Below are 24,301 nucleotides of genomic sequence, written 5' to 3'. Positions count from 1 at the left end.
ATGAATTAGAATAAAAAATATTTGAAGTATTATGCAGAACCATTAATTCTATATTTTACCAGTGTGATTTAAGATTACTGAAAATAGATCCTGTTAGTCATTTCGCTGACACATGTTGTGTTGCAGTGCCAGCTTTACTGTAGAGTTGCTAGGAGTCTTTACAGAGCAGTAATACACAGATTTGCTTTTAAGTTCTCATATAATCAGAATTAATGAAGGCTTTAATAACAGGCTTTTTATTTACTTATTCGCAGATGCAAATACATGAGCAATGTTGTGGTACTTTCAGCTAAATTTAAATACATTCTAATCAATTCTAAATGAGTGGTAAACCACTTAATCTCGGATCTTTATAATTTCGAGACATTTATGTATAAAGTATGCTCTTTTGTTTGGGATTTGCCTCTGAGATCTTTTACACTTTTCATCATCTGCAGATTAATTTTTATATAGAGATATCTGTGATTGTGTGTGTGTGTTTATGTAAATACATCCATCACATTCTTGAGTGCAGGGCAAAGAAAACAAATAATTGTCCATGCTAGATTGGAGGTGGGGAAAAAAAAAAGTATGTGGTTCTTGGGAGACTGTTCAGAATTCTTAAAAGCAGATTTGCTGAGAAGCACAAAATTACAGTGAAATGTTTAATTGTGACTTAAAGGACCTGGAGAGCTAACTCTGTTTTCTACATTTCTTATTGCAATTTTACCCTTCTTTAAAAAAGGAAAGGTTTTCTTTTAGGCACATACTCTTTGTTTTGCAAGAAAAGATTCAAGCCTTATAATGGCAAATGACACTACTTGCACTATATATCCACTGTTGATTTTGTTCTTTTTGAGTAATCATATGATTTATTATTTTTTTAGATTTTTTTTTTTTTAAATAAAGATGGGTATTCACATAGCCTAGCTTCATGAATCAGTGCATCAATAAGAGACCAGCCTTTGTAGGCTCCCATCAGTGTTGATTGTTGATAGAGGTAGAGTGGGGAGGAAAATACTTTTTAAGAGGTGATTCTGAGCAGAAGGCCTATTTATGGTACTCATAATTACACACATAAGGACTGACTCTCTCTATCCATTGCAGAAGTTTAAAGAAACTTTGGTGTTACATACCTGACTTGGAGGTGATGTGACTGTATTGTGGGTTTTTCAGATCAAATTATTTTGGTAGCTGTTGGTTGAAATGGCACTTCAGAAATATTGATAGGACTTCAGAAAGATCAGTAGGAATAGTGAAGTAACATTACAAGAAAAAAACAGTGATGCACTATTATTCCATCTTACTTTCCCCCAACATCAGGATACGATAACATCTTTGAAATGCTACTGCAGTACCAGTGTATACCAGCCCATTTCAGTCACTTCTTGTTAGAGACTGGTGACTGTTACCTGCAGTATTTAGGAACCCCTGAAATCCTGTTCGTGCAGACGTGTTCATTTATGATGGTGAGCAATGCCAGATGTGCTGCAGAAGTGGAAGAATACTAAGCAGTTAGAGACCACACTGCTTACGGTGCTCTGGAAGTTTCTTCCTTCTGCTTTCCATTCATGTTTGGTATTTGTTTTCAAGCACGAGGCTTTTTTTTTTTTACCTTTCCATCTTAATTTTGATTATAGAATTAGATGTGGTGCTGAATACTCTCATGGTATATAATTTATAGTATTTGTCATTTTGTTTTCTCAAAACTGACTACATACTTGTCGTAAAGGATATTGTACCTTAGTTGTCTAGAATGCTGTGCTTCCCAAGTCACGCTCTGAAAAACACTATTAAAAAAATTCTTTGTGAGGTAGAATAGGAATCCGAGTATATAGAAAAGTGAATGCTGAGATCAAGAAATTATTACTCTGGTATATTAATTTTTAATGGGCTGTCTTTCTAATAATGTTTCATCTATCAAATAAATGATAAGCATATCCCAAGTGGCTTGCAGGATATTCCCAGAAATGTACAAGCATAATTCCAATGCCTATATATTTTAATGAACTAATTACAAATTAATTATACCAATTATGCATAATCAATAGTATTTCTACTTTGTCCTGTGTTTTCTTTTGTCTGTCTTTAGGGATTTAAATGCTTAAAACAGAGCCGCCTTCTTTTTTTAATAAGATCCTCTTGGAAGGTCTGTACACATGTTCCTAAAACTTTGGGATACCATTAGAAAAATATAGTAAACTTACCCTCTTTGCTGTAACAGGACTGTATTTATATAGGATACTGTTCAGTTTCCCATGATCACTATGTATTGAAAAAAATCTTTTTTCCCTTTTGTGGAATGTCCTAATTTGTTATGTGGTAGGAAATCTAAAATCTTTGAGATCGCTGCTTTGCTAGCAAGATCAATACTTGGCGAGAGGGGAGGTGGATGGGGAGGCTGATCCTATGTATTCTTGAAATGATCGGTTTCACTGGATTTTTTTTTTTTTCTCCCAGTGTGATGGCTTATTTAAATAAAAAACATTGAAGAGGTCTTAAAATGAAATCTTATGTGTATTTTTCTGTTGTGACCACTGTGTTGGGATCTTGTCAAGGCTCTTAGGCTACACGTTGCTTTTTCTTGATAATGCTTAGATGAAAAGCCTGCAGAAGGAGAGGCAGCAGCAGCCATGCCGATAGGCTCTGCGTGCGGTGTGCTATCTTCAGCTGATAACGCGGAGACCTGCGGAGCAGCGTTGCATTGCTGGCGTTTCTATCTTGAACAGGGACCCTGCCCCCCTTTTGGCCGTTAAAAAGGTGTGCTGTTCGGTCTTCTGGCCAACTTCTCCGTGAAGTAATATACTCTACCTCCCTTAATTTCCTTGTAATTTCACTTGGAGAAGTTGCTCTCTTTTTCACCTCTTAACTAACTTTTATGTAGTGTTGCTGGCACAGTTAGCGGCAAGTATGTTTTGATGGTGAATGAGGGACCCAGTACACTGTAGAGTGCTTTGGGATCATCTGTGATGCAAGGGGCTACGGTAAGCGTATTTATTGTTCTTTGTCAATAGAAGTTAAAGTATCCAGGTTAACAGTAACTTAGTTTAGCCTGAAGCGAAACCTCCTAGCCAGCAAGTCAAGACCTAAGCCATTGTTACTGAGACAAATCCTTTTTCATAGAAAGAAATTAAAACAGAAGAGGGCATGTTATGTCATCAGGTTAAAATAGTGGAAAAATGCTGTATAAAAATGACGGTGATCCCAGGGTGTTAGAGCAACAGGAAAGAACTAGAGAAAAACAAGATATCACAATAATATAAAAGGTACTTTGAGTGGCCCTGAAACAGTGTTTACTAAAGACCTGATGCATGCAGGGCAACAAATTCTGTCAGTAATGTTTTACAGAAATATTGGAAAAACCACAGGTAGCTGAATTGCAGATTTCTTGAGGCAGTATTGACCAGAAGGTATCTTGAATGGTCTGATGAGCTTTTATCAAATTAAAAAAAAGCTGAATGGACTTTATGTGGAGCTTAATTTACTGTGCTTTGAAGTCAGAGTATTTTAAAGCAGCTGTTTTAAAGCGCGTGAAACTGGAGAGGGCGAGGGTTGGAATACAGAGGGTTGACATTTTACATAGCTCTTAGGAATGCCTGTGAGATGCTGTTTCTCCCCGTCTGTGCTTCAAAGTCCCCAGTGCTCGGCTGCTCTTGCGCAGTACCCAGCTGCCCTATAGACCTGTGGGGCTGTAGGAGCTCATGGGCTCACCTGCTCCAAGCGGTCCTTGCCAACATGGGTGTAAGTATCTACCCATCCATGGAAGCAGTAACAGGCATTTCAGCACTGTCATGAGCTTCATGTTACCCAGACCTGACACAGCATGAAGTATGCCTGCCTTCTTCAGCCTGGGTCAGTGCTTAAGGGGTTCTTACTGTAGTCTAGCAATAGGGACTCCACAGCCGCCTTATTCCTGGGCTTATCTTTATGATCATTAGCAGTTTTTTCTTATTGTTGAACTGAAGTCTTTCTTGCTGCACATTCAGCAGGTTATGTTTTGTCCTCTCCCAGAGAGCATGGGAAACAATTGTTTTCTTTTTTTATAATAAAATCACTGCATAGTCATTCACGGCAGGAAGTGAAGCAATTTAAGTGTCTCCAAATATCTTTCCTCTTTTCTTTATGCCCCAAACAAACAGGCTCCAGATGTAGAGTTACAAAAAAGCAAACTGACTTCTTATTTGTAGAAGGTTGTATTCAACTAGATTGTATTTTTTTTTCTTTCTTGGACTGTTCAATGGTGACGTGGGCTGGAATGCTTTGACATGTTGCTGGCTAAACGTTTGCCCTCTTGTGATAATTTGAGCTTTGTCCGTCTTGTGATAAGTCTGTTTTGAACAAAGCAGCATATTCATGTCCTTGTTAAGCACATTTTCACCTGATCATGTGATGGAAACCTGTGGCTTACTGGCAAAAGCTGCACAGCTGTATTAAAAAGCAGTTTTACAATGGCTATCAGCTTGGTACTGGGAAAACTGATAAAGGCAGCTTTTCTCCCATCTCTACAACCCATCCACATTCATTAACATCTAAGTTCTGTAAGCCTCAGTACCAACTGTGTTGGTACTCATCTCACGGAGGATTTGCTTCTCTCCCCCTATGGGAAAGTTCTGCATCCTTTAAATCATATTAAGCTGCTTCATTTGTAAAATAATTCTTAATAGTGTGTCATGAATTGAATTCAGTGTAGCTTTTTGAAAAATACTCTTGGAGTTCAGCTTAAATACTACTCTTCAGGACCGAAGAGCTGGTGAATGCAATTGACCACATTCCTGGTAAAGTTTCTCGGGTGTTCATGATTAGTGGTTTCCAAAACCTCAGTGCAGCAGTACTAAAAGCATTGGGAGACCAGAAACCACTTTAATAAGAAATCAAAGAGACTGTGTATCTCAGCGTGAGATACAGACAGATACACAGGAATAGCTTGCTGAAGTAGAGAAGCTGGAGAACTTGGATGCAGGAAGTTACATTAGGGATTGGGTATGCCCTGATGCTGAGCTTGGGGAGGGGGGGCCGTCATCAGTCTGACTTGTAAGTGAGAAGTTAGGAAGGAATCTCATGTACAGAGTGGAGTGGCATATCCTAGGGGTGGCCCTGCTGTCTTTTGTGAACTGTAACAGTCTGTACTCTGGACAATACCTGAGTTTGCAGAGAAACTGGAGCATTACTGAGAACATCTGTTTTTCTTTGGTTTGTCGCATATCCTTGAAATAAATGCTAAGCAGTATTACTATTAACCTTTAGAAATGTTTTCCCTATTCCCCCAAATTCTACAATCTGGTTGTTCTTTTTCATTTCCTGCTAGGAAGAATAGCTTTTAATACAAACAAAAAACCCCAAACCAAAGAAATTCATTATTATTCCACAGATGTCTTCTGCCTGCAAGAGAAGGCGAGAATTTAAAGGGACAAAACTGTAGCTAGATTTTCTGTTAAACACTTGGCAAATCTCAGCAAGAGTAAGATAATGTAGATGAGACTAGAGGAAATTGCAACTGAGTGCTGCTTATCTAAAAGCTGTGCTAGTCTTTCAGTGAGCGTGTGGAGTCGGTGGAGCAATGGGCGTGTAAAAGCTCAACCCAGACAGCTCCAAAGGTGTTGTTCTGAACCGATGAGATTTGAGGTATATTATTGGTGCTGATGGATAAGCGTGAAGAATTCTGAAAACTCATGGAAGTTATGAGGTATTCTGTTTTCTTAATACCTCACCCTTCTGGAAGATGCTGCTCCCCAAATCCAAATAGTACTGTTGCACTTGGAGTTTTTCTGTCTGTTCTCACTGTGTTTCACAGGAGCCTTAAAATTCTCGGCAACCTTTTTGCCTACCCTTCTGTCTTCTCCACCATCCAAGTCTTCTGTGGGCCAAGTCACTGTCTGCAGATCCTCATTGCAAAAAATGGCCTGTCCTATCTCCCCACTTTTCTTTTGCAGCTTTTTCTGTAGCAAATCTTCCGTAACTCATGTATTTGCTGTTTATGATGCAAGATCTCCATGCAGAGAACTCTGGTTTTGTTTGAAAACACATACTGCACTTCCACAGACTGTTAACAGTGTTGAGGTCAGCATGCCTAACTGGTGGAAATGCTTGCTGGGCTATCTTGGTGGATTTTTAGTTCAGGGATTATTTGAGTTTGAAAGCTGATCAAACCCAGAATGTGCATGAAGACCACTGCCTGTAGGCTATGTAGGTGATACCATTTATAATTTTTCCAGTGGCTCGTCAGTATTTTTTTCTTTATTCCCACACATCTCTATCCCTTCTTTATCTCATCACACAGTGGCTTTCCTCCATTTCCTTATGAGTTCAGGGGCTTTTTTTTCTTATCTCTGTGGCTTTTCCCTGTAGTCAGCATTCAGTGTGTTTTTTCTGGAGCTGGAAAGTCTGAAAGTATAAGATATTAAGAGAGTCTAATGAATGTAATCCCTGTGACTTTAGCTCTGTTGAGAGCAAATATGAAAGGCGGATGAAACCTTAGGTTGTTAGAGAAGTTTGATAAATTAAAAGATAGTGACATGCACCTGAGTCCACTGCACAGTGACACTTTCAAAACTACCATAGTCAGTGCCTATCTTTGATCTTTTTATTTGAGAATAGCAGTAGTGTGTAAGATCTCTTTCTTTTGATCATTCCCTGGAGGCACTTTTGTCCCAACTATCTGCTGCATACCCCTCTTCCGCAGCAGATGAACATTGACTGCGTAGTGCTTGCCAGCTCTGCCAGACCTACACGGGTTTGAGTAATTGCTGGCCACCGTGTTCATTCTTGCTGTAGAAGACTGATATGATTTCAGATCACAGATGATGAAAGCCCGGTGTGGGAAACCCATTGTGCCACCTACTCTTATTTTGCTGTTCTCTCTCCTCCTTTGGGTGTGTCTCTGTATGTTTTGGTTTTGTTTTTTCTCTTTCTGTGTGAATTCCTGTCTCTTTGCTGACATTTCCCACAACAGAAGTTTTGATTAATGCTGGCTGCACACTAGAGCTTCTGAAATTCATTGCTTTATTCCCTCACTGCAGATCAATAAATACTTATGTTTTATTTCCTGTGCTTTGCCTTACATCACAGAAAAGTTCAGCGTTCCTCCTTGAATACAGTTCTGTATTTAAGTTTGTATTACTTCAGCACATCGCCCTGTAGTTTATTTCTTTGGTACAGCCAGAGGCTATGCGTTGTGTAGTCTCCTAAGTAGTCCTGCTGACTGCAATCTAAAACGAGTGGAAGAGGCAGAAACAAGTCTTAAACGCTTTGAATTTCAGTCTTGATTGCCTATGCTGTGGATCTAACAAAAACTAGTCAAGCACTTTCACAGGGATGTTTTTTCAGGCTTTAGAGTGCCTTTGGCAGTTCCTATGGCCAACTCCTGTAGATACGTTGGAGTGAGTGAACAGAAGGTTTGGATCTTGAGTCTCAATCCCAAATTGAGGCCACCTTAAGGAGGGAATTGGACCTCACTCACAGCTGGCTCTTCCTTGCTTTCCCTTCTGTCGGGAAGTACTTTGTGCCTTTGAAAAGGCAGCAGGTTGTTTATCCTTCTTGACTCTTGCATCGTTGGCATTGCTGGTGTGTATGTGGAGGGTGGCTCTGCAATGGGAATGAGCGGCACTTCACAAAATGAGAGAACGGATGAGTATTTTGAGTAATTTCACAACACTGAGCGTACAGGTAAATTACTTCATGTGCAGTTCTGCCTTTGTTCTACATAATAGTAAGACGAACATAAAATGCGTTTGGCCCTTTTCATTGTTGACGAGTGTATGTTCCTTGTACAGTATGCTACAGTGTTGTGTTTAAGAGTCTTTCAGTCTGGTATCTTATTCACTTGCAAACTGAAGAGTTTTAAATACGGACATGTATTTTAGACCTGGAAGTGGTCCCATGCAAAATGTAATGAAGCTGGGTTGCTCTGACCTCTGAGCTCTAACATGTGTTTGTTTTGGCTCTCTTGCAAAAACCTGCAGTATACAAATTGGCACTTGTAAAATTGTTCAGATAAATCAAAACTGGTACAGGAAAAAAAGTTTCAAACTGTTTCTTTTGGGATCCTTTGCCATGCTATTTTTGATGTGTGTTTTCAGAGGAGTGTTTTTGTGGCAGCAGGCAGTTTGTTGCTTGAAGAAAGCTAAAATATTCTAGGAAGTCAGGCTAGCTGAATTTAGATCTTAAGTGATGCCAAAACTAATATAGCCTGTAACTAAGTGAGAGTGACTTTGCACAGTAAATGTCAGTCACCCGCAGCTTTGTCTTACATTTTCATATGAGCCTTTAAAAAAGGAAAACACAAACAAAACCCCAGAAAACGTGGTAGCTGCTTACATCCAATCGAGTTGTAGCTACAGTCTACTGCACAGGAGAGACTGCTCCTCATCCTCTGCGCACAGCGAGGGCTCTGCTGGTGCTGGGGGCTGGACAGACTGGGATGGACTTGTCAGAGCACGGAACGCCGCCGGTAGTGCGGGAGCTGGGCTGGCCTGGAGTGCCCTCTCTTGGCTGCTGCAGAAACCTCACGTTTTGGTGGGGACGGGGAAAGACTTCGGTCGGTTGTTACCATTTTAATTTTCCAGTGCGATGGACAGAGGTAAGCTGTATTGGTTATGTTTCCAGAGTTGCTTCCCAAGGACCTCTCCTAGCTAAATGAGTGGGAATCTTTGGTGCCCACGGCAAGTTCCAATCCCTCGCTTGAAGCCACAATAAAGTTACGCGTTCCAGCGGCGTTGCGCGTAGGACTCTGTTAACTCGGTGCTCCTGGGACTCTTAACATTTTAGCAGAGCTCAGGTTTTTAAGAGACTGCATACTGCTCCGAATCCAGGGATCCCAGAGGCAGCAACTGCAGTGGCCCCTGCTTGACTCTGCACTGCTAAATGAATCCAGAACAAATGAGGCTCTGAAAAGAAGAAGAAAAATTTGACACCTGGACTCCAGGAAACATTTGTGGATTTTGATGAGGAGCAGTAGGGGGGAAGGGAAAGCCTATGGTTCAACGTAGTTAAATATATGGTGTGCTAAGTATGAATAAATTGTGACTATTTTAAACAAGTTCATATATTCTATGGCTGGCTCGAGCACAAAGGAAAAGACAACAGCTACAACATACTAGTTCCTCAAAGGGTTACCTGGAGGCCAGCATCCTGGGCTGCTGCTGCTAGTGCATGGCAGTGGTCAACTTTCATCGTTTATATAAGTGGCAAACTTTTTTACGTGTAATTCTTTTCTTTAAAAAGAATTTGTGTCAGTGCTTGGGAGTTAAGGGGTTTTGTCTCCCGGTAGCCTTACTTTGCAGTCCGATTCCTTTCCTCGTTGTTCATAAATGATTCATTCGTGTAAAGGAACCCTTCAGTAAACTGAAGTTAAAAGTTCCTCTTTGAATGTACCAAGCCCATTTCATGCCAATTTTAAGATGACCAAATTGCATGGGGCTGTCCTGTGCACACTCCCTCTGCTATAACGCAAAGTCATGTAATAATTTCTTGAACTGTTGAAGTTGAGTCACTTCTGTATTCCAGCCGAGTACCATTACAGCAACATCTTAGCTGTGGGTTTGGGGAGGGAGTTTCCTCCCAGCCTGTAAACTCCTTCGAAGTAAATAAGCCTTTCACTTTAAAGCGGAGACTGAAATCTGGTCCTGACTGCTAGTGACTAAAAATCACTATTATCTGGCTTAATGTGAGCCAAGTAAAATGAATCAGGAACCTTAGGGTAGGTGTGCAGCAGCAGTTAGTGCTGTTTAGTAACCTCACATGATTCTAGCTGGTCTGTTAACATGGAGGTGGCCCCGAAGTCCATCAGGGCACCGTGGGAGTGAAGTTGCCTTTTGCAGTTAGTATAGAAGGTAAGAATCTGGTTTTTAGCCTGCTGTTAGCACTGCTTTCTTTTAAAAACAAGGCAACAACCCACACAGTCCAGTTGCACTCACAGTTTACAAGATGTGAATGTGAATTCGGTGTTTGCTGTCTTGTTTTAGCAGGTGGTGTTCTTTAGGGTGCGTTTGGGTTTGAGTGTAAATTGTAAGGCAAGGTTTCAAAAAAATTGTTCTATTTGTTTTGATAAGAAAAGCACAGTGCAATCCACAGTTACAATGACCCTCATGTTAAATTACAGAGAATATGGATTAATGATTACACCTTGAAATTCAGAAGGTCTGTGTCTTCATGTGTGGCTTTTGTTGCATTCCTCATGGCAATCGCGTTGTGATTCACCGTCACTGGTAGCAAACACTCAGGGTTTTACAGCACTGCTCGGGTTACTGGCTTAGCCCTGTCACTGTGTAGTTTATATTGCTCTTCTCTTCCTGTACAATAGCTCCCTCTGCTTGAAAAGAGCAGTGTAATTATAACCCCTGTTTGTATTTGCCTGATCAACGGTTTTTAATATGGGCCCCTTTTTTAAGAAGATTTCTGCTGCTGCTCTTCATGAAGCAGTTCTAATACATGGCTTATGTTCATGCATGTTGTGAAGCAGCGAAGATAACCGTGCTGTTCTCGAAACTTTACTGCATAGGAACTGCGTATGTTTGCAGGAACTCTATCTTCATTTTTAGCGTGAGGATTAAAGCTGGTTGGAACACTTTTTCCAGCTGAATTATCTCTTACCAAAACATGATGATTTATTGAAGCCAGAATGTTTTTATTTCAGTGAAAACTTAAGTTGAAACAGGACTGTTTCTCATCAGAAATGTGGTAGTTAGGCCACTGACCTTCTATCTGTGTAGAAGCAGCTAGTGGTGAGATTCCCATGTCCTACTTAAGTTGGTTCTGATCTGGAACCCAAAAAAGAGCAGCTTTGGATCAGAGCGGGTATTTGAAGCTGGTTCTCCCACATTCTCAGCAAGCGCCATAATTACTGGGCCAGTCATTCACTCACAAATTTTTGTCAGCTTATCTGCATCAGTAAGGATGAGTGCCAGTTTTGTTTTGTTCATTTTTTATCAATATAGCTAAGCCAGCAAAAGTCATATTATAAAAGCTGTTGTGTCAGCAAAGGTGTAGTTTTGCTGAGAGAGCGTTCACCTATTTAGGGAACCAGCATAAACCTTGCTTGCCATGGCAAGATGAGCCCACGATAGGAAAACTTGCTGGTTTAGTTCTATTAGCAAAGCCTTCCTCATGTGAACAGTGCCTTACTTGCTCGAAAACGGCTGTCTCAACATGATCCTGGTTTTGCAAAGAAGTCCAAAAGGTTATTTTTATTTTGCATTGGAGCAAACCCAAAAATTAAAAGCATCTCAAAAGTCTGTGTCAAACGGAATGTTTGTTCTGTGGTCAGCTGTCATCAGGATGGTTAGGCACATGGTTTTGTCGGCAAGGGCAGGCAAAGCTGACTCTCTACACAAAGGGCAGCAGTAACTTTACATTTTCAAAATTCAACACTCTTAAAGCGAACCCTCTTTTTTAAAATCTTGGAATCCTTTGGATTCTTCTTCTGGACTTCCTGCATTTGGGTTTATTTTGTTTCTAAAAATTTCCAAAGTGTATGCAGAACATGGACAGCTTGCTATTAGAAACAAATGAAATCCTTTCCCCTCGGCATTGTGTGAGGCAGGTTTGAGCATAAACAGTCGGACAGCCCAAGCATATTGGCACGGGTTCAGTAGGCAGAACACCATTGCGCAGCAGAGGGAGGTTGCTGGGCTTGATTATCAAGACATGATACTCGCAAGGAAGCCTCTTCTGTACAATGTGGATACCCAGTGTTTGGGAAGATTATAAAATGGCAGGATTAAGCACTAGAACGGGAGAGAATTATTAGTAATATGTATTTACTTGAATTCAGCTTCAGCATGGCTCTTCCTGCTGAACTCTAATTTCAGTTCTCTAATTTCAGCCATTTACAGATATTACATTCATTGCCTCATATGTTTGCCCATACCTTAAAAAAAACATGTTCCCTTGGAAGGCAATGTACAGTTATATAAAAATAAAGAGTTAAAAAAGCATTCCTGTTTTCAAATTAACACTGACGTGCTGAATTCATGGTGGTCTTTGTGATTTGAATTTTGCCCCTTTTTTATCCCTCCCATGCCCTGAATAAGATGAAAGTCCTGAGGGAAAAATAGTACATGATTATGCATTTGAAGACCCAGTGCATACGAGGAGCATTTCTGAACTTTACGAGCTCTTAGCAGGGGAGAGAAAGGCTAATTCTAATCTTAAAAAAACAAACAAGGAAACAAAAAAAACCCCTTAAATTTGTTTTGTGTATCTTTCTGCCACTGTATAACAACATGATCATTTCATTGGATTGAGGATGAATTTTTAAATGGCTGTATGCGTGATAGAAATGGTATGTGACACAACACAAAGGTTAGTACTGGGAAAAAAAATTAAGTGAAGTGAATATCTTTGCATCAGTTTACAGTCTCTCCAGTGTGTATAATATTTTCTACTTCACATTCCTCTGTGTACATCACTACAGTGTTCCTTGTCTTCAGGAATAATCTTAGTTACTCTTCTGTTGCTGTCCCCTGTATTCTCTGTTAAGGAAGCTTCATGGGTGGACAAAATGTCTTTGATAAGTTGTCATGCAGATATGACAAACAGGAACACTGCAGTAATATAGCAAATATATACTGCTATTTCTTGAATGTTTTGGTTCTGATTTTTAGTTTTAATTTAATAATATTTTTAATTAAATTGGTAATCTTGCAATGATTTGTTTTAACATCAGTTTTGCTGCCATGAAGCTCTTGAATGGCATGCAGAATGTTATTTTATGTAACATTAGCACGTAACAGGCTGGATGGAGGCTTGTGGAAGAGTGCCAGTGTTGTTTTTCTATTTGCAGGTTGGCCTGGCCGTTTCTGTGTATGTAAGAAGAGGGCAAGCAGGGTATCAGTCAGCTTTCAGATCTTAAAAATTCTTAATGGATTAGGCAAGTAACAGATTATCTTCCTACTGCAAACCTTTCTTTTTGTAAACTGTAAGCCTTGGCAGTATTAGTAGGCAGTCCTTTTGAACGTCTCAGCAAGCTTCAGTTCTGTAGCATCAGATGATGAACATGCTTAAGTGGTCTTTACATACTCAAAAGAAACATCATCTTTCTTGAGGCTTAGGCTATTTTTTTTTTTTTTTTTCCCTAGGATCCCTTAGATCCAACAAGAACAGCCATTGTGATCAGCTCTTTGGTGGCAGGCGGAGTAGCCGAACGTGGGGGCGAGCTTTTACCAGGTGACCGCTTGGTGTTTGTAAATGAGAAATATTTGGACAGCACCACTTTAGCAGAGGCAGTGGAAGTGTTGAAATCTGTGCCCCCAGGTACAGTTTCTCTTGGAATCTGCAAGCCTTTGGTGGTAAGGACTGATTTTAACTTTTTTATATTTGATTCTATGACGTGTAGACTGGGTTGTTATATTGGGGGGGTGGAGGGCAGGAATTTAGGGTAGAAGTATGTATGCACGTAGAAGTTACTATGCATATACCTCAACATATCCAGAAATTCTGGCTAGCTGATGAATGGGCAGCTCAATGTCCAAAAGGTCTGACTGGAAAACCAGCATTCTCAAGTTCCTCCTGAAAGAACATCCATGTGGAATCAGAAGACATGTCTGGGCAAACCTATGTGTGCTGGCACTATGCATAGGTGTATGTCGTGGTTTAACCCCAGCCAGCAACTAAGCACCACGCAGCCACTCACTCACTCCCCCCCCATCCAGTGGGATGGGGGAGAAAATCGGGAAAAGAAGTAAAACTCCTGGGTTGAGATAAGAACGGTTTAATAGAACAGAAAAGAAGAGACTAATAATGATAATGGTAACACTAATAAAATGCCAACATTAGTAATAAAAGGATTGGAATGTACAAATGATGCGCAGGGCAATTGCTCACCACCCGCCGACCGACACCCAGCCAGTCCCCGAGCAGCGATTCCCTGCCCCCCACTTCCCAGTTCCTAAACTAGATGGGACGTCCCATAGTATGGAATACACTGTTGGCCAGTTTGGGTCAGGTGCCCTGGCTGGGCATGAGAAGCTGAAAAATCCTTGACTCTAGTCTAAACACTACTGAGCAACAACTGAAAACATCAGTGTTATCAACATTCTTCACATACTGAACTCAAAACACAGCACTGTACCAGCTACTAGGAAGACAGTTAACTCTATCCCAGCTGAAACCAGGACAGTGTAATATGGTTCAAGCAATTCAGCAGATCAGTTAAATATGTGCTGAAGTCCATTTCACTCTAAGACACTGCTAAGTGCTTGCTTGAGCTCCACTGACATCAAAGAAACTTAATCTGTTTGAACTCAAGACTGTAAATTCAAGTAGAATTTCCTTTTTCTAGAATCAGGGCTTTGGAACAGACAGTAGTTTACTTGAGAACACTGCAGTATTGTTCGTCAAGGGCACCCAGGCAAAATTAATTAAAGCACCATCTAATAGAAAGTACTTGTAATTCAAAGTGGTAGAGGAGTGGTGAAATAGGAATGTAGGAAGGCTGTTAAACATATTCTTTCCTCTTCTAAAAAGTGATATTTCATTGTTCATATCCTTGTATTTGTCTTTTTTCCTACACATCTCTTTATTTTTTACTGTATCTGTACTAATATCCCAAAAGAATAAAAGCTGTTGTCTTCATCTTCTCCATTTATGACTTCCCTTTTTTATAGTTCTGTAACTTTTTCCCATCTTTTTTCTAATAGCTGGTTCTCCCACCCCCTTTTAGTTTATTGAAAAATGTGGGAATTTTTTTGTTTGTTTTCCTGACTCATCATTTTGATTGCCTTTCTTAGGGAGAAAGCAAAGAGGAGGAGAAGATGCACACTGTCAATTCCAGCAACATTAAAACCAGCCCTGGATCTCCAGAACCAGTAGATAATATTAATTTCTCAATAATACTTGAAGCACCACAGGTATTTGGTTACTCTTTTTGTTGAGCTTAAGTTTATATGGACAGGAAATGATGGTTTAAAGTAAAAAAAAAAAAAAAAGTATGTCCTTCAGATAAGACCTAAGTATTGAATAGACTTCAGGCTGGATTCCCTCTGAAAAAGACTCTAACAGCTAACTGTATACTAATCGTGTTGTGAACAGTAAGCATATGCACAGCACTTACTAATGCAGACTGCCTTATCAAATTTACTATGTCATTAAAATACCTTGGGTTACTTTGGATATGAAATAGCAATGCTACGTTATTAGTAGTCATAAGTAGTTGGTTCAGCTTTGCAAAGAAAGTAAGGTATGGAAGCAGAACACTTTTTATTATAATGTAGCAAAACAAAAAAAGTAGTCTAGTGTGTAAGGCAAGCTTGAAATCTGTTCTTCTTCATAGGCTTCCTATGTGGTCTTGGGTGATTTCTTTACTCTCTTCCTCAATTCTCCACTTTCCTATTTTCTGAGAAATAATTCTATTTATTGTGGGAAGATGAGGCACAAAAGATACTGAGAAACTCAGATACCAGGGTAATAGGCAATAATATTGCAATACTGACCTATGTAGAGTGAGAGATATGTGGATATTTTTGAATTTTCATCTGTTCTCAAGTGCGTTGCAAAATTTTTATTAGTTCACATTGGTAAATGCATTCTTTTTAGACCAGAAAAGACAATACATAAAGGATCATCCAGAACTGCAACACAGTAATAAAAATAAATTTTAGATTTTCTTGCTGCTAAACATGTCTGCCTATCTCTGGATACAAACGTATCTTTAATGCTAAAATGGTATATTAGAATCACCAAAAGGAGCAACATTACTTGGTAGATGTAGGTATACTATGAAATTAGCTTGGACATGATATTTACTAACTTTCATGATGTAAAATGGAGTTTGTTGTTTTCTGGGTGCATAGGAAGGGTTCCTGGCACAGCAATTAGTCCTCTGCCAGCTCAGATTGTTTCTCTGCTTCCTAAATAAAACTAATGTTATTAAGTATTTTTAAATAAAGTATTTTATCTTAAAGTCCTGCTGAATATAGAAACTAGAATGATCAATTTGTACAAAATACATGCAGAGGTATTTGCTTGTATTTTGATTTACCTTATGTATGACAGCATTGATAGTAGCTTAGAGCAGTAGTATAAAATTTCCATCCATTTATTATCTTACCTGCTCATATAAGAGCCAAGAGTGGTGTGTCATGATGGCTTCCAGTCTTATGCGCTAGCATAGTGCTGACAAAGCTGACTTAAAAAAAAAAAAAAAAAAGGAACTTGAAGATTTTATATGCTACAACAGTAGACTTTACTGTCATTTTGCAGTATTCCCTATTCCACGGGTAGCGTCTGCTACTGCAGTGCAGCAGTCTGTGATTATACATACCTAACTGCTGTATCAGGAGATGGTGATACGAATTGCTGTGTGGTTCTGAGTTAAGTCAACTGTTTTATACAATGATGAAGTTGGTATCTCTTACAGAAGTGTTTAGAGATTGATGCTGCAAAAGTGAAAGGAAATGATGATGAAGAGAATTAGAATCTCTTCAGACTGGTTATTTTTTGAGATTGAGGTACACAGGTCAAATAGATTAAAGGAACATTTAATGCTTATGAAAAATGTGCTACTTTCTAGATTGCTAATGTTCTGCTTTCATGCCAAATAGTATTATTGCATTGTTTCCTTATGCTCTTGCCTGTCTCTTGTTTTCTCTCCTGCCTCTCACTTGAACTATGCGAACATTTTGGCAGTGTCTGGGGTTTTTTTCTTCTGCATTTGTACAAATCTAACAAAACAGGATTCTGACACTAAAGGTCAGAAATGGTGAAGTACCTTGGGGAGTCTGGGAAGTGGCAGGAAGCAGAAAGAAAAACATTTTGATTGAGGACCCCTGAATCTGTAGATTGGTTTCAGTGTTTGGGGTTTTGGTGCCTTGAAGATCGGTTTGGGCATATATACTTGGTGGCCTGAAGAAAAGAGAGGAAAAGCTTTCTCTGTGTGGCAAGCTTTCTGGTAGCAGCACAAGGCATAAAATTTCAGACACATGTGCAGACTCACTCTGAGCTGATGAATAGTACCCCATTCAATTTAGGAGAAACACAGAGCATTGGAAATTGGGGAGGCATGTGACAAATCCCAGAAAAAAGAACTGTTGAGCAAGATGTTTCAAAGTGGGTTTTAATACCTTTTCTCTTGGTTTTGTTTGTTTTTTTGGTATGTTGCTCTGTGGTTTGAATTGAGTAGAAAGTTGAGCTCTCTTTAAAACAGTAAGGGTATTAGATAATGAACAGTCAATTATGACCTTTTTTTTGAGGATGTGGGTCATCCATTTCCCCTTTCCCCCGGCCAAGCGAGGGACAAATGAGTGTGCCTTTTGTTTTGGTTGGATTTTGGGGTTTTTTTTGCTGATACTGTTGCATAAGCAAACTCAGGCTGGTTTTTATTTAGCTGATGGTATTGTAAGAAATGTACATGCATTCATAAAGTGATAGCAGATCAGTCTGGAGGACAGAGATACTTTAGCTGGATTTATATATACTTTGCCCTGTAGGTTTTTTAGTGTTATTTAATAATTCTCATTCCCTAACTTCAGTCCAGATTGGTTATTCTGAATGGCTACAGCAATATCTAAGCTGTGCAACTTAAATTTCTTTATATTTAAAAAGAAAAATTGCAATGTCTACTTTTGGTGTTAAAATCGTAAGTCAGAGAGTGTATTTTCTTTCAGAAAATGCAAAAGGTAGAAGACTTTCACTTTAAAAATCAAGATGTACTTTTAATATGGGCCTAACATAAAACATAGTTTTAAAAGAGTTAAAAAGAAACATAAATTCTATATTCCTGCAATGTTTTATGCAGGGTTTCAGAGATGAAACACCTTTTAAAGAAGAACTTGTTGATGAACCAAGTTTGGACTTGGGAAGGTCATTTCAGCTTTCTCAAAATGACAATGAGTATGAGAAGGAGTCTTGGGAGATGCATGAGTTTCTGAAACCCAGAACAGAAGAAATGGATGAAGAACGGGAAATGTTGGTGGATGATGAGTATGAAGAAGATTCAGACTTCCTGAAATGTAATGCATCATGTGGACAGAAGGCAAGTTCAGAGAGGAACCTCGATACAGAACGATGGGCAAAGCAACTTGAGACTAATGAAAAACAAGACTTAAGATCCAGTGCTAACTTAAGTCCAAAACAGTCCCTGGAATATCCATTCAATAAAGATCAAATGGTAAGGAATGCTGTGTTGGTCTCAGTGCTGTACCCTGACCATGGGACCCATACTTCAAGGCGAGTTCCAGATCTAAACTCTGTAAGGAGTCTTTCTAGTGTTTTAATTACTAGATGAGATCTGGGTACCTCTAACAGACACCAGTCTATCCTTTTGTACATTTTGGAAGGTTCTTTTGCTTACATAGTGTCTGTATATCTAACCGCTTGAATGAGATACGTGCTGTTGTTGGTGTATTTACAGGCATCCTGTACTTGCATCTTCTTTCCCATCTCTGACTTGTGGGCTCAGTTCTTTTTTGCAAGCTGTATTAATATGGTGCATATCAGTAATAGCAGAGTGTCACTTTGTGGTTTTAATAGTCCAGGGGCTTCAGCAGCAATGTCAGTGAAAGGAGCTGCCTCTTTTCCTCATTATTTTTAATCCAAATCAGTTTCTTAAGCCAGATGATAGTGCAGTTAAGCAAAAAATGATATGGCAGGAGCAATTGTAACAAGCATACTGGTGGATGAAGGATACAGAGCTTCAGGTAAATTGTGAAACTCTTACTTAGATGTCCTCCTCAAGTATTCTGAGAATTATTTTTTTCTGAGTCTTTGTTCATTCACTTGCCAAACAAAAAAATGATAATATCAGCCTTCCATGCACCAGCTTCCGAGATGTATGCTTTTATGTGAAAAAACTGAGGCGGAAAAGTATTTAATGTGACAGCCACAGAGAACTTCAGGTTTTGTTTGGCTTGTCCCCTTATGCACTATGTACATAAAATGCAGCTTCTAGTAACAGTTTTATACCGGAGTGCACAATAGTAAATTTATACATTTGTTACTTAAAAACAACAAATGAGCAAAGTAGAGAACTTCTTGTTGGGATTACAGGCAAGTAGAAAGATACAGTTGCTTTGTATTGCAATTGCACGTAACATTTTTAATGCCTCTTCTTAATATAGTGCATAAATGAGCGGTTATTATTTCATAGTTATCTGAATAAATATGAATGTAGTTGAGAAAATGTGAAAATTGCTGTAAAAATCAATGTTCATGTCAAATACTCCTGTATAGGTTGATACCATTGCCTTCTAACGTTAATTACTTTATTCTCCTCTGTGAAGTGTGAAGAAAATACTTGTATAAATTCACTATTTTCTGGAACCACAGCACACAGTGGCCACCAAAAAGACATATTTGATACTGAAACTACCCAGTCAGGAGCAAAAAACAAGATGGATTTAGGTTTGTAAGACGTTTTTTCTTTATCTTACAATTTCATATTTACGAATTTAATTTTTATACCAAAACACAAATTCTTTCGAGTGATAAAGTATTCAAATAAAGAATTCTTGAGGCTCATGTCAGTCTGGCTTTAAATAGGTTTCAGCTTCATGATCTTGCTTCCTCCTCCAAATCTTCACCTACAGTCGTCACAAGTGATATTGAAAGTGGCTGCAGCTTTGTCCTGCCTGTGGAGAAACACTTTCTTCTGTGTAGCTATGTCCACAGTAGGACTCCATGCATAAGTACAATAGCTCATGTCTGTAATTTCTGTCAGGAATTTGTCTCAGTCACTTTTGATTGCTGATTTTATGGTTTTAAATTAAAAAAAAAAAAAAAAAAGTGACAGACTGTGGAGATAACTTTACCACAACCAGAATTTGCAACTGAACTCTACTGTAGATAATTGCCCCATATCTTGTTTTTTTTAATCTGTGCTCAGAAGCAAAGTTTCTCCTTGTCAGATGGCCGGAGATGGATGGTTAGAATTTGGTAGGTCATCAGGGAAATAAATTTATCAACCTGCCTGAGTTAGCACTCGCTGGTTGGGAGAAAGGAGATTGGGTTGTTTCCTTTTTTTGTCACCTGCATCTTGTACAGCAGACACTGTGTAAGCTACAGCGGCAGACTGATGACTCTTGCAAGGAGCTCTGGTGGTTCAATTAATGTTGATACTTATGTCACCAAAATGACATCAGTATTCCCTAGTGTGGTGGGGTTCTGTGACTGGAGCAGGGCTTTGCATCGCTCTCCCTGCATAAAGGATGGATTTTCTATTGCTAGTCATGTGTTTTTTGTGAGGAGCGTCTGTCATGTAAGTTGTACCTAAGCATGTTTAAGTTCCATAAAGATTTGGCATTTCCTGTTACTACTTCACTGCGTGTACATCAGAAGCAAGGTGCTATAAAAAAGTGTTTAGTGTGATTTAAACTTCCTTCAAAAACGAATGTTCTGTATCTCTCAGCCTCTTGATCATCACACAACATCCACATTTGGAACATGGTGGGGTAAGGGTTTTATTTCCAAGGGTGATAACTGGTAGATGCAAGGACAGAGGAAGAAAAAGTTCACATCTACACCTTTTCTTCTTCAGGTACAAAGCTTCAGATTGACTCTAAAGGACCTGGACTTGCTGTTGATCTGGAAGCTACTGAAAAGGAAGAATTAAAAGGGGAGGATTATGTTTTTTCCAAGAACCTGGAATCTGGAAGAGTAACCACCTTAGCTCAGCCTGGAACAGCATTGTACAAGTATGGGGAAATATTTCAGGTTTTGGAAGATTTTCAGTTAATGATCTTAACTGTCTTCTTGCTTTACTTAGCCGACCAATCATTAAAAGCTGTGTGAAACAGTAAGATGTACATAGATGGCCAGTTCTATGACTTTTGCCCAAGGAGCTGAATTTTGCCTTACAACCTTATTGAATCTTTACTTCCCATGTTTCCTCCCCTGAGTACTGGGACAGAAAACTCCGAATGGCTCTGCCACCTACTTCACTTACTCTGCAGTGGGGGTAGTATGGTTGTGGCCTGGAGGAGAAGGACATAGCCTTTACCAGCAGCATTGGTCATTATTGCTTAAGGAGCTCTCTTTAGCTCCTTATCATAGCTCTGTCCTCTCGGTTTTCCCTTTCGTTTGTTCTTCCTTTTGGGAAGAGCAGTTCAGCCATGGGTCTGAGGCCTGTACAGGAAATTTTAGTCTTGCCAGTGGTGCTGAGAAACCTTGAGCTGGCACTGGTTGTAGGTATTTCCAGTGGGTAGTGGATCTGCTTTTGGGGCCTGTTGATTCAAATCCTCAGTACTTCCCTAATTCATCTGTAATCTTCCCTCAGAGGGAAAGCAGCTCAACAATAAGGTGAGGGGTTTATTTCTGCAGCACATCCTACTTCCTTTTTGCAGTTTAAGAGTAGCATTTACAGCTCTCAGGATCTACAGAAAGTGTGTGCAAGGATGTATTGTTTCAACCTTTCTGTGGGGGCATGCAATTCCATACTTCCGTTCCTATTTTGTGAATAGGTGAGTCACATATAGTGTAAAAGTTTAATTAACACCCTGTTCTGGAGTGTTTAATGGAACACACCGGATCTGTTCTCCCAGTTGCATCATGATCTGCTTTCTGGTCAGCTAGACTGGTTTTATCATGTTTATATCCCTCTATAAGAATCACAGCACATTTATCAGGAAGTAAATGCTAATTGCTTAAATAGTTATTTTGAATGAGTAAATGCAGCGCAGATTTGTATATCACAGACCAGCTTATAAATTTGGTCTGCCCATCATGTTTATTTCTGGAGCATTCCTTAAGTACATTTAAACCTAAATACAAAAATTCCTGTCTAGTCTGTTGACTCTGCACATTTGGTTTAAACTGGACAGTGTGAGAAGGCGTTGCTGTCTTACTGCCAGATACAAAATATGCAAGGAATTGCGACCTGGCATGGGTGATGCCTTTTTTTATTTTTTATTCCTCCCCTCTGTCTGCCCCAATTAGTGAATTACCTGAGAGAGAAGAAGGAGAAGGAGAAGAAACTCCAAACTTCAGCCACTGGGGACCACCACGGACGTATGTTCATATGATTACATTATTTCTTCCCATTTACCTTATGTCTTTTTTTCTGTAAGCCCGATTAGTTCTTGTGGGTTTTTTTCTCCCCCCCTCTGCCAATAACTTTAAGGTACTTATGTACCTTGGGCTTTCTTAGATACAGTGAATTTTTAACAGATGTTCAACAAAATTATGCCTTCTATTTATACAGCTGACTTGGGAAAGCTTGGCGGGTTTACGTTGTGGATGACCTACAAGTTCTTGCTCATTTAATAACTATTAGGTGTGAACAATGCACATAGTGCTGCTGTCTCCTTTTCCACGGGTTTTCTGCTAAACTTAATGGCAGAATTCCAAATGGCCAAGCCAAGTTTTAGCCACATCCTTGTTGTATTGTTAACATTTTTAGGTGAATTGTTTTTATGGTCCTAAGAAAAAATATGATCAGAAAATTTCTGCTTAAGCTGATTAATATGCATCTGATACACTGAAGTCAGTGTTCAGAAAGTTGTATGAAACGCTGTTTTATTATTTGTCTAGCATACCACTTGTAGTATTTGCCATTTCCAGACAATTTGGTCAAACTGGAAGAGGATGAGTGTTTACTTGAAGACCTGCCCATTTTACCCTGACTTCTCTGACATAAAAACATATTTGGAAGAGCAGTGGGTATGGGTTGGCAGCAGAATTTTGTTCTTTTTTTTCGGGCAAGGTCTACTGAAGGTAAAAAGCCACCTCTGGTAAAGTCAGAAGCCTAAGAATGCTCTCATCCCTTTACTCTCTTAAATCTTCCTGAAAGACCAGAAGCTTACATTTCTTTAAGTCTTTGCATTTATAGTTTAAAAACCCATTTCAAGCTGTTAAATTACCACATGTATTTTTTCAGTGTTGAGATCTTTAGAGACCCTCATGTGTCTCTTGGAATCAGTATTGTTGGTGGACAAACTGTCATAAAGCGCCTGAAGAATGGAGAAGAACTTAAAGGGATCTTTATCAAACAAGTTTTGGAAGACAGCCCAGCAGGAAGAACAAGGGCTTTAAAAACTGGAGATAAAATACTTGAGGTAAATGCAGATAAATGCAGATAAACCTTTTCATTCTAAGAAATAAAGATTGACCCAAGCAGCTTTGGGAGGAGAGAGGGACAAAATACTACCACCACTTTATGAAGTATTGACGACACTGTGTTTTGAAAACCGAAAGAAACCCCTGATGTCCTCTTTTCTTTTTTTAAGGTCTGACTATGGAGCTCTTTTAACATTCTCCTCTATACTTAAGAAAAGATAGGTCCTGGTATCTGATGGGGAAATGAAAAAAATGAGAGTGCCTTCTTCCCATATAAAAGAGTAATAAGTTATAGCATACCTTTATAAGCATAAGTTATAATATATAGAAGAACAGACTCCTCATACTGAAATTTGGTCTGTTATATTGTGTGTGTTAATTTATAGTTTAAACTATACTACTGATTTGGGGGAAATCAATGATTCTGCCAGGTGCCATAGGGGAGAAAGCCACTCCTTGCTTTCATCTCTGGCTCTGCGTTGATTTTTTTTTTACTCATTTTTCTCCAAATGAATACTACTGAACCTGGGTTCCCAAGCTGATAGTGCCATTCTTGTATGTGCTTTAGGGTTGTGTGTGAAGTTTTGAAAAATTGTTTCAAATCAGGTTTAGTTCACAAGCAGGTAAAATCTGAAAGAGTTGTATTATACCTACCATTATGTTCAGCGTTCTCTGACAATCTTATTCCTTATGTTTTTATCTAGGATTGCTTTGGGAAGCATAGGGGCACCTTTTAATTATGAATACAAAGTAATATACTTTTCCTTAAACCATCATGGAAATATACTAAAAATAATTTCTCTTGACTGCTTTTGGTACCTTCCTCACATATGCTAAATCTTCTGTGAATGTGTGTGATCCCTTGTAATGACTGTGCTAAAAACAAGCTACCTAATAAAAATAAGTATCATTTGTTAGGTTTCTGGGATAGACCTACAAAACGCCACACACGAGGAAGCAGTAGAAGCTATCAAGAATGCGGGAAATCCTGTCGTGTTTGTAGTTCAGGGTTTGTCTAACATACCAAAAGTAAGTTTATTTCTATTTTTATTCCAAAACTTAATAAATGTGTAACACTCGTCTTATTTTAAACTTGGCTAAATTTCTTTCAGCAAGTTCCATCAATTTTTCTGTCCATCCTTTCTATCAGACTTTCTGCATATAGACCACATGATTGATTGATTACTTGTCTGGCCTGATTGGAAACCGTGTTTCTCTGATGTAAATCAAATAGGCATAAATCTGTTGACTAGGTGTTAATTCAGTTCTCCCACCTGTGTAATTGAGTCTGGCCCTGTATATCTTAATTTGTTCATATTTCATAATCTAAAAATACACTGTT

The 24,301-nt window shown here is 39.1% G+C and overlaps 1 protein-coding gene across 1 annotated transcript in view; it reads left to right on the top strand.

The window, feature by feature from the left end:
* INADL (InaD-like (Drosophila)) overlaps positions 1 to 24,301 on the top strand; it is a 149,447-nt gene that overhangs the window by 35,456 nt on the left and 89,690 nt on the right. The window contains exons 18-25 of the mRNA XM_010582302.1: positions 13,053 to 13,262; positions 14,703 to 14,822; positions 17,708 to 18,079; positions 19,191 to 19,311; positions 20,444 to 20,600; positions 21,841 to 21,912; positions 22,781 to 22,958; positions 23,878 to 23,988. Of these exons, the coding sequence (XP_010580604.1) occupies positions 13,053 to 13,262; positions 14,703 to 14,822; positions 17,708 to 18,079; positions 19,191 to 19,311; positions 20,444 to 20,600; positions 21,841 to 21,912; positions 22,781 to 22,958; positions 23,878 to 23,988 (1,341 nt within the window). The remainder of the gene's footprint in view (positions 1 to 13,052; positions 13,263 to 14,702; positions 14,823 to 17,707; positions 18,080 to 19,190; positions 19,312 to 20,443; positions 20,601 to 21,840; positions 21,913 to 22,780; positions 22,959 to 23,877; positions 23,989 to 24,301) is intronic.

The sequence above is a fragment of the Haliaeetus leucocephalus genome, unplaced genomic scaffold (assembly GCF_000737465.1).
Source record: "Haliaeetus leucocephalus isolate CR32 unplaced genomic scaffold, Haliaeetus_leucocephalus-4.0 Scaffold848, whole genome shotgun sequence".
NCBI classification, from domain to species: domain Eukaryota; kingdom Metazoa; phylum Chordata; class Aves; order Accipitriformes; family Accipitridae; genus Haliaeetus; species Haliaeetus leucocephalus.
This window is presented reverse-complemented; position numbering and strand designations above follow the sequence as displayed.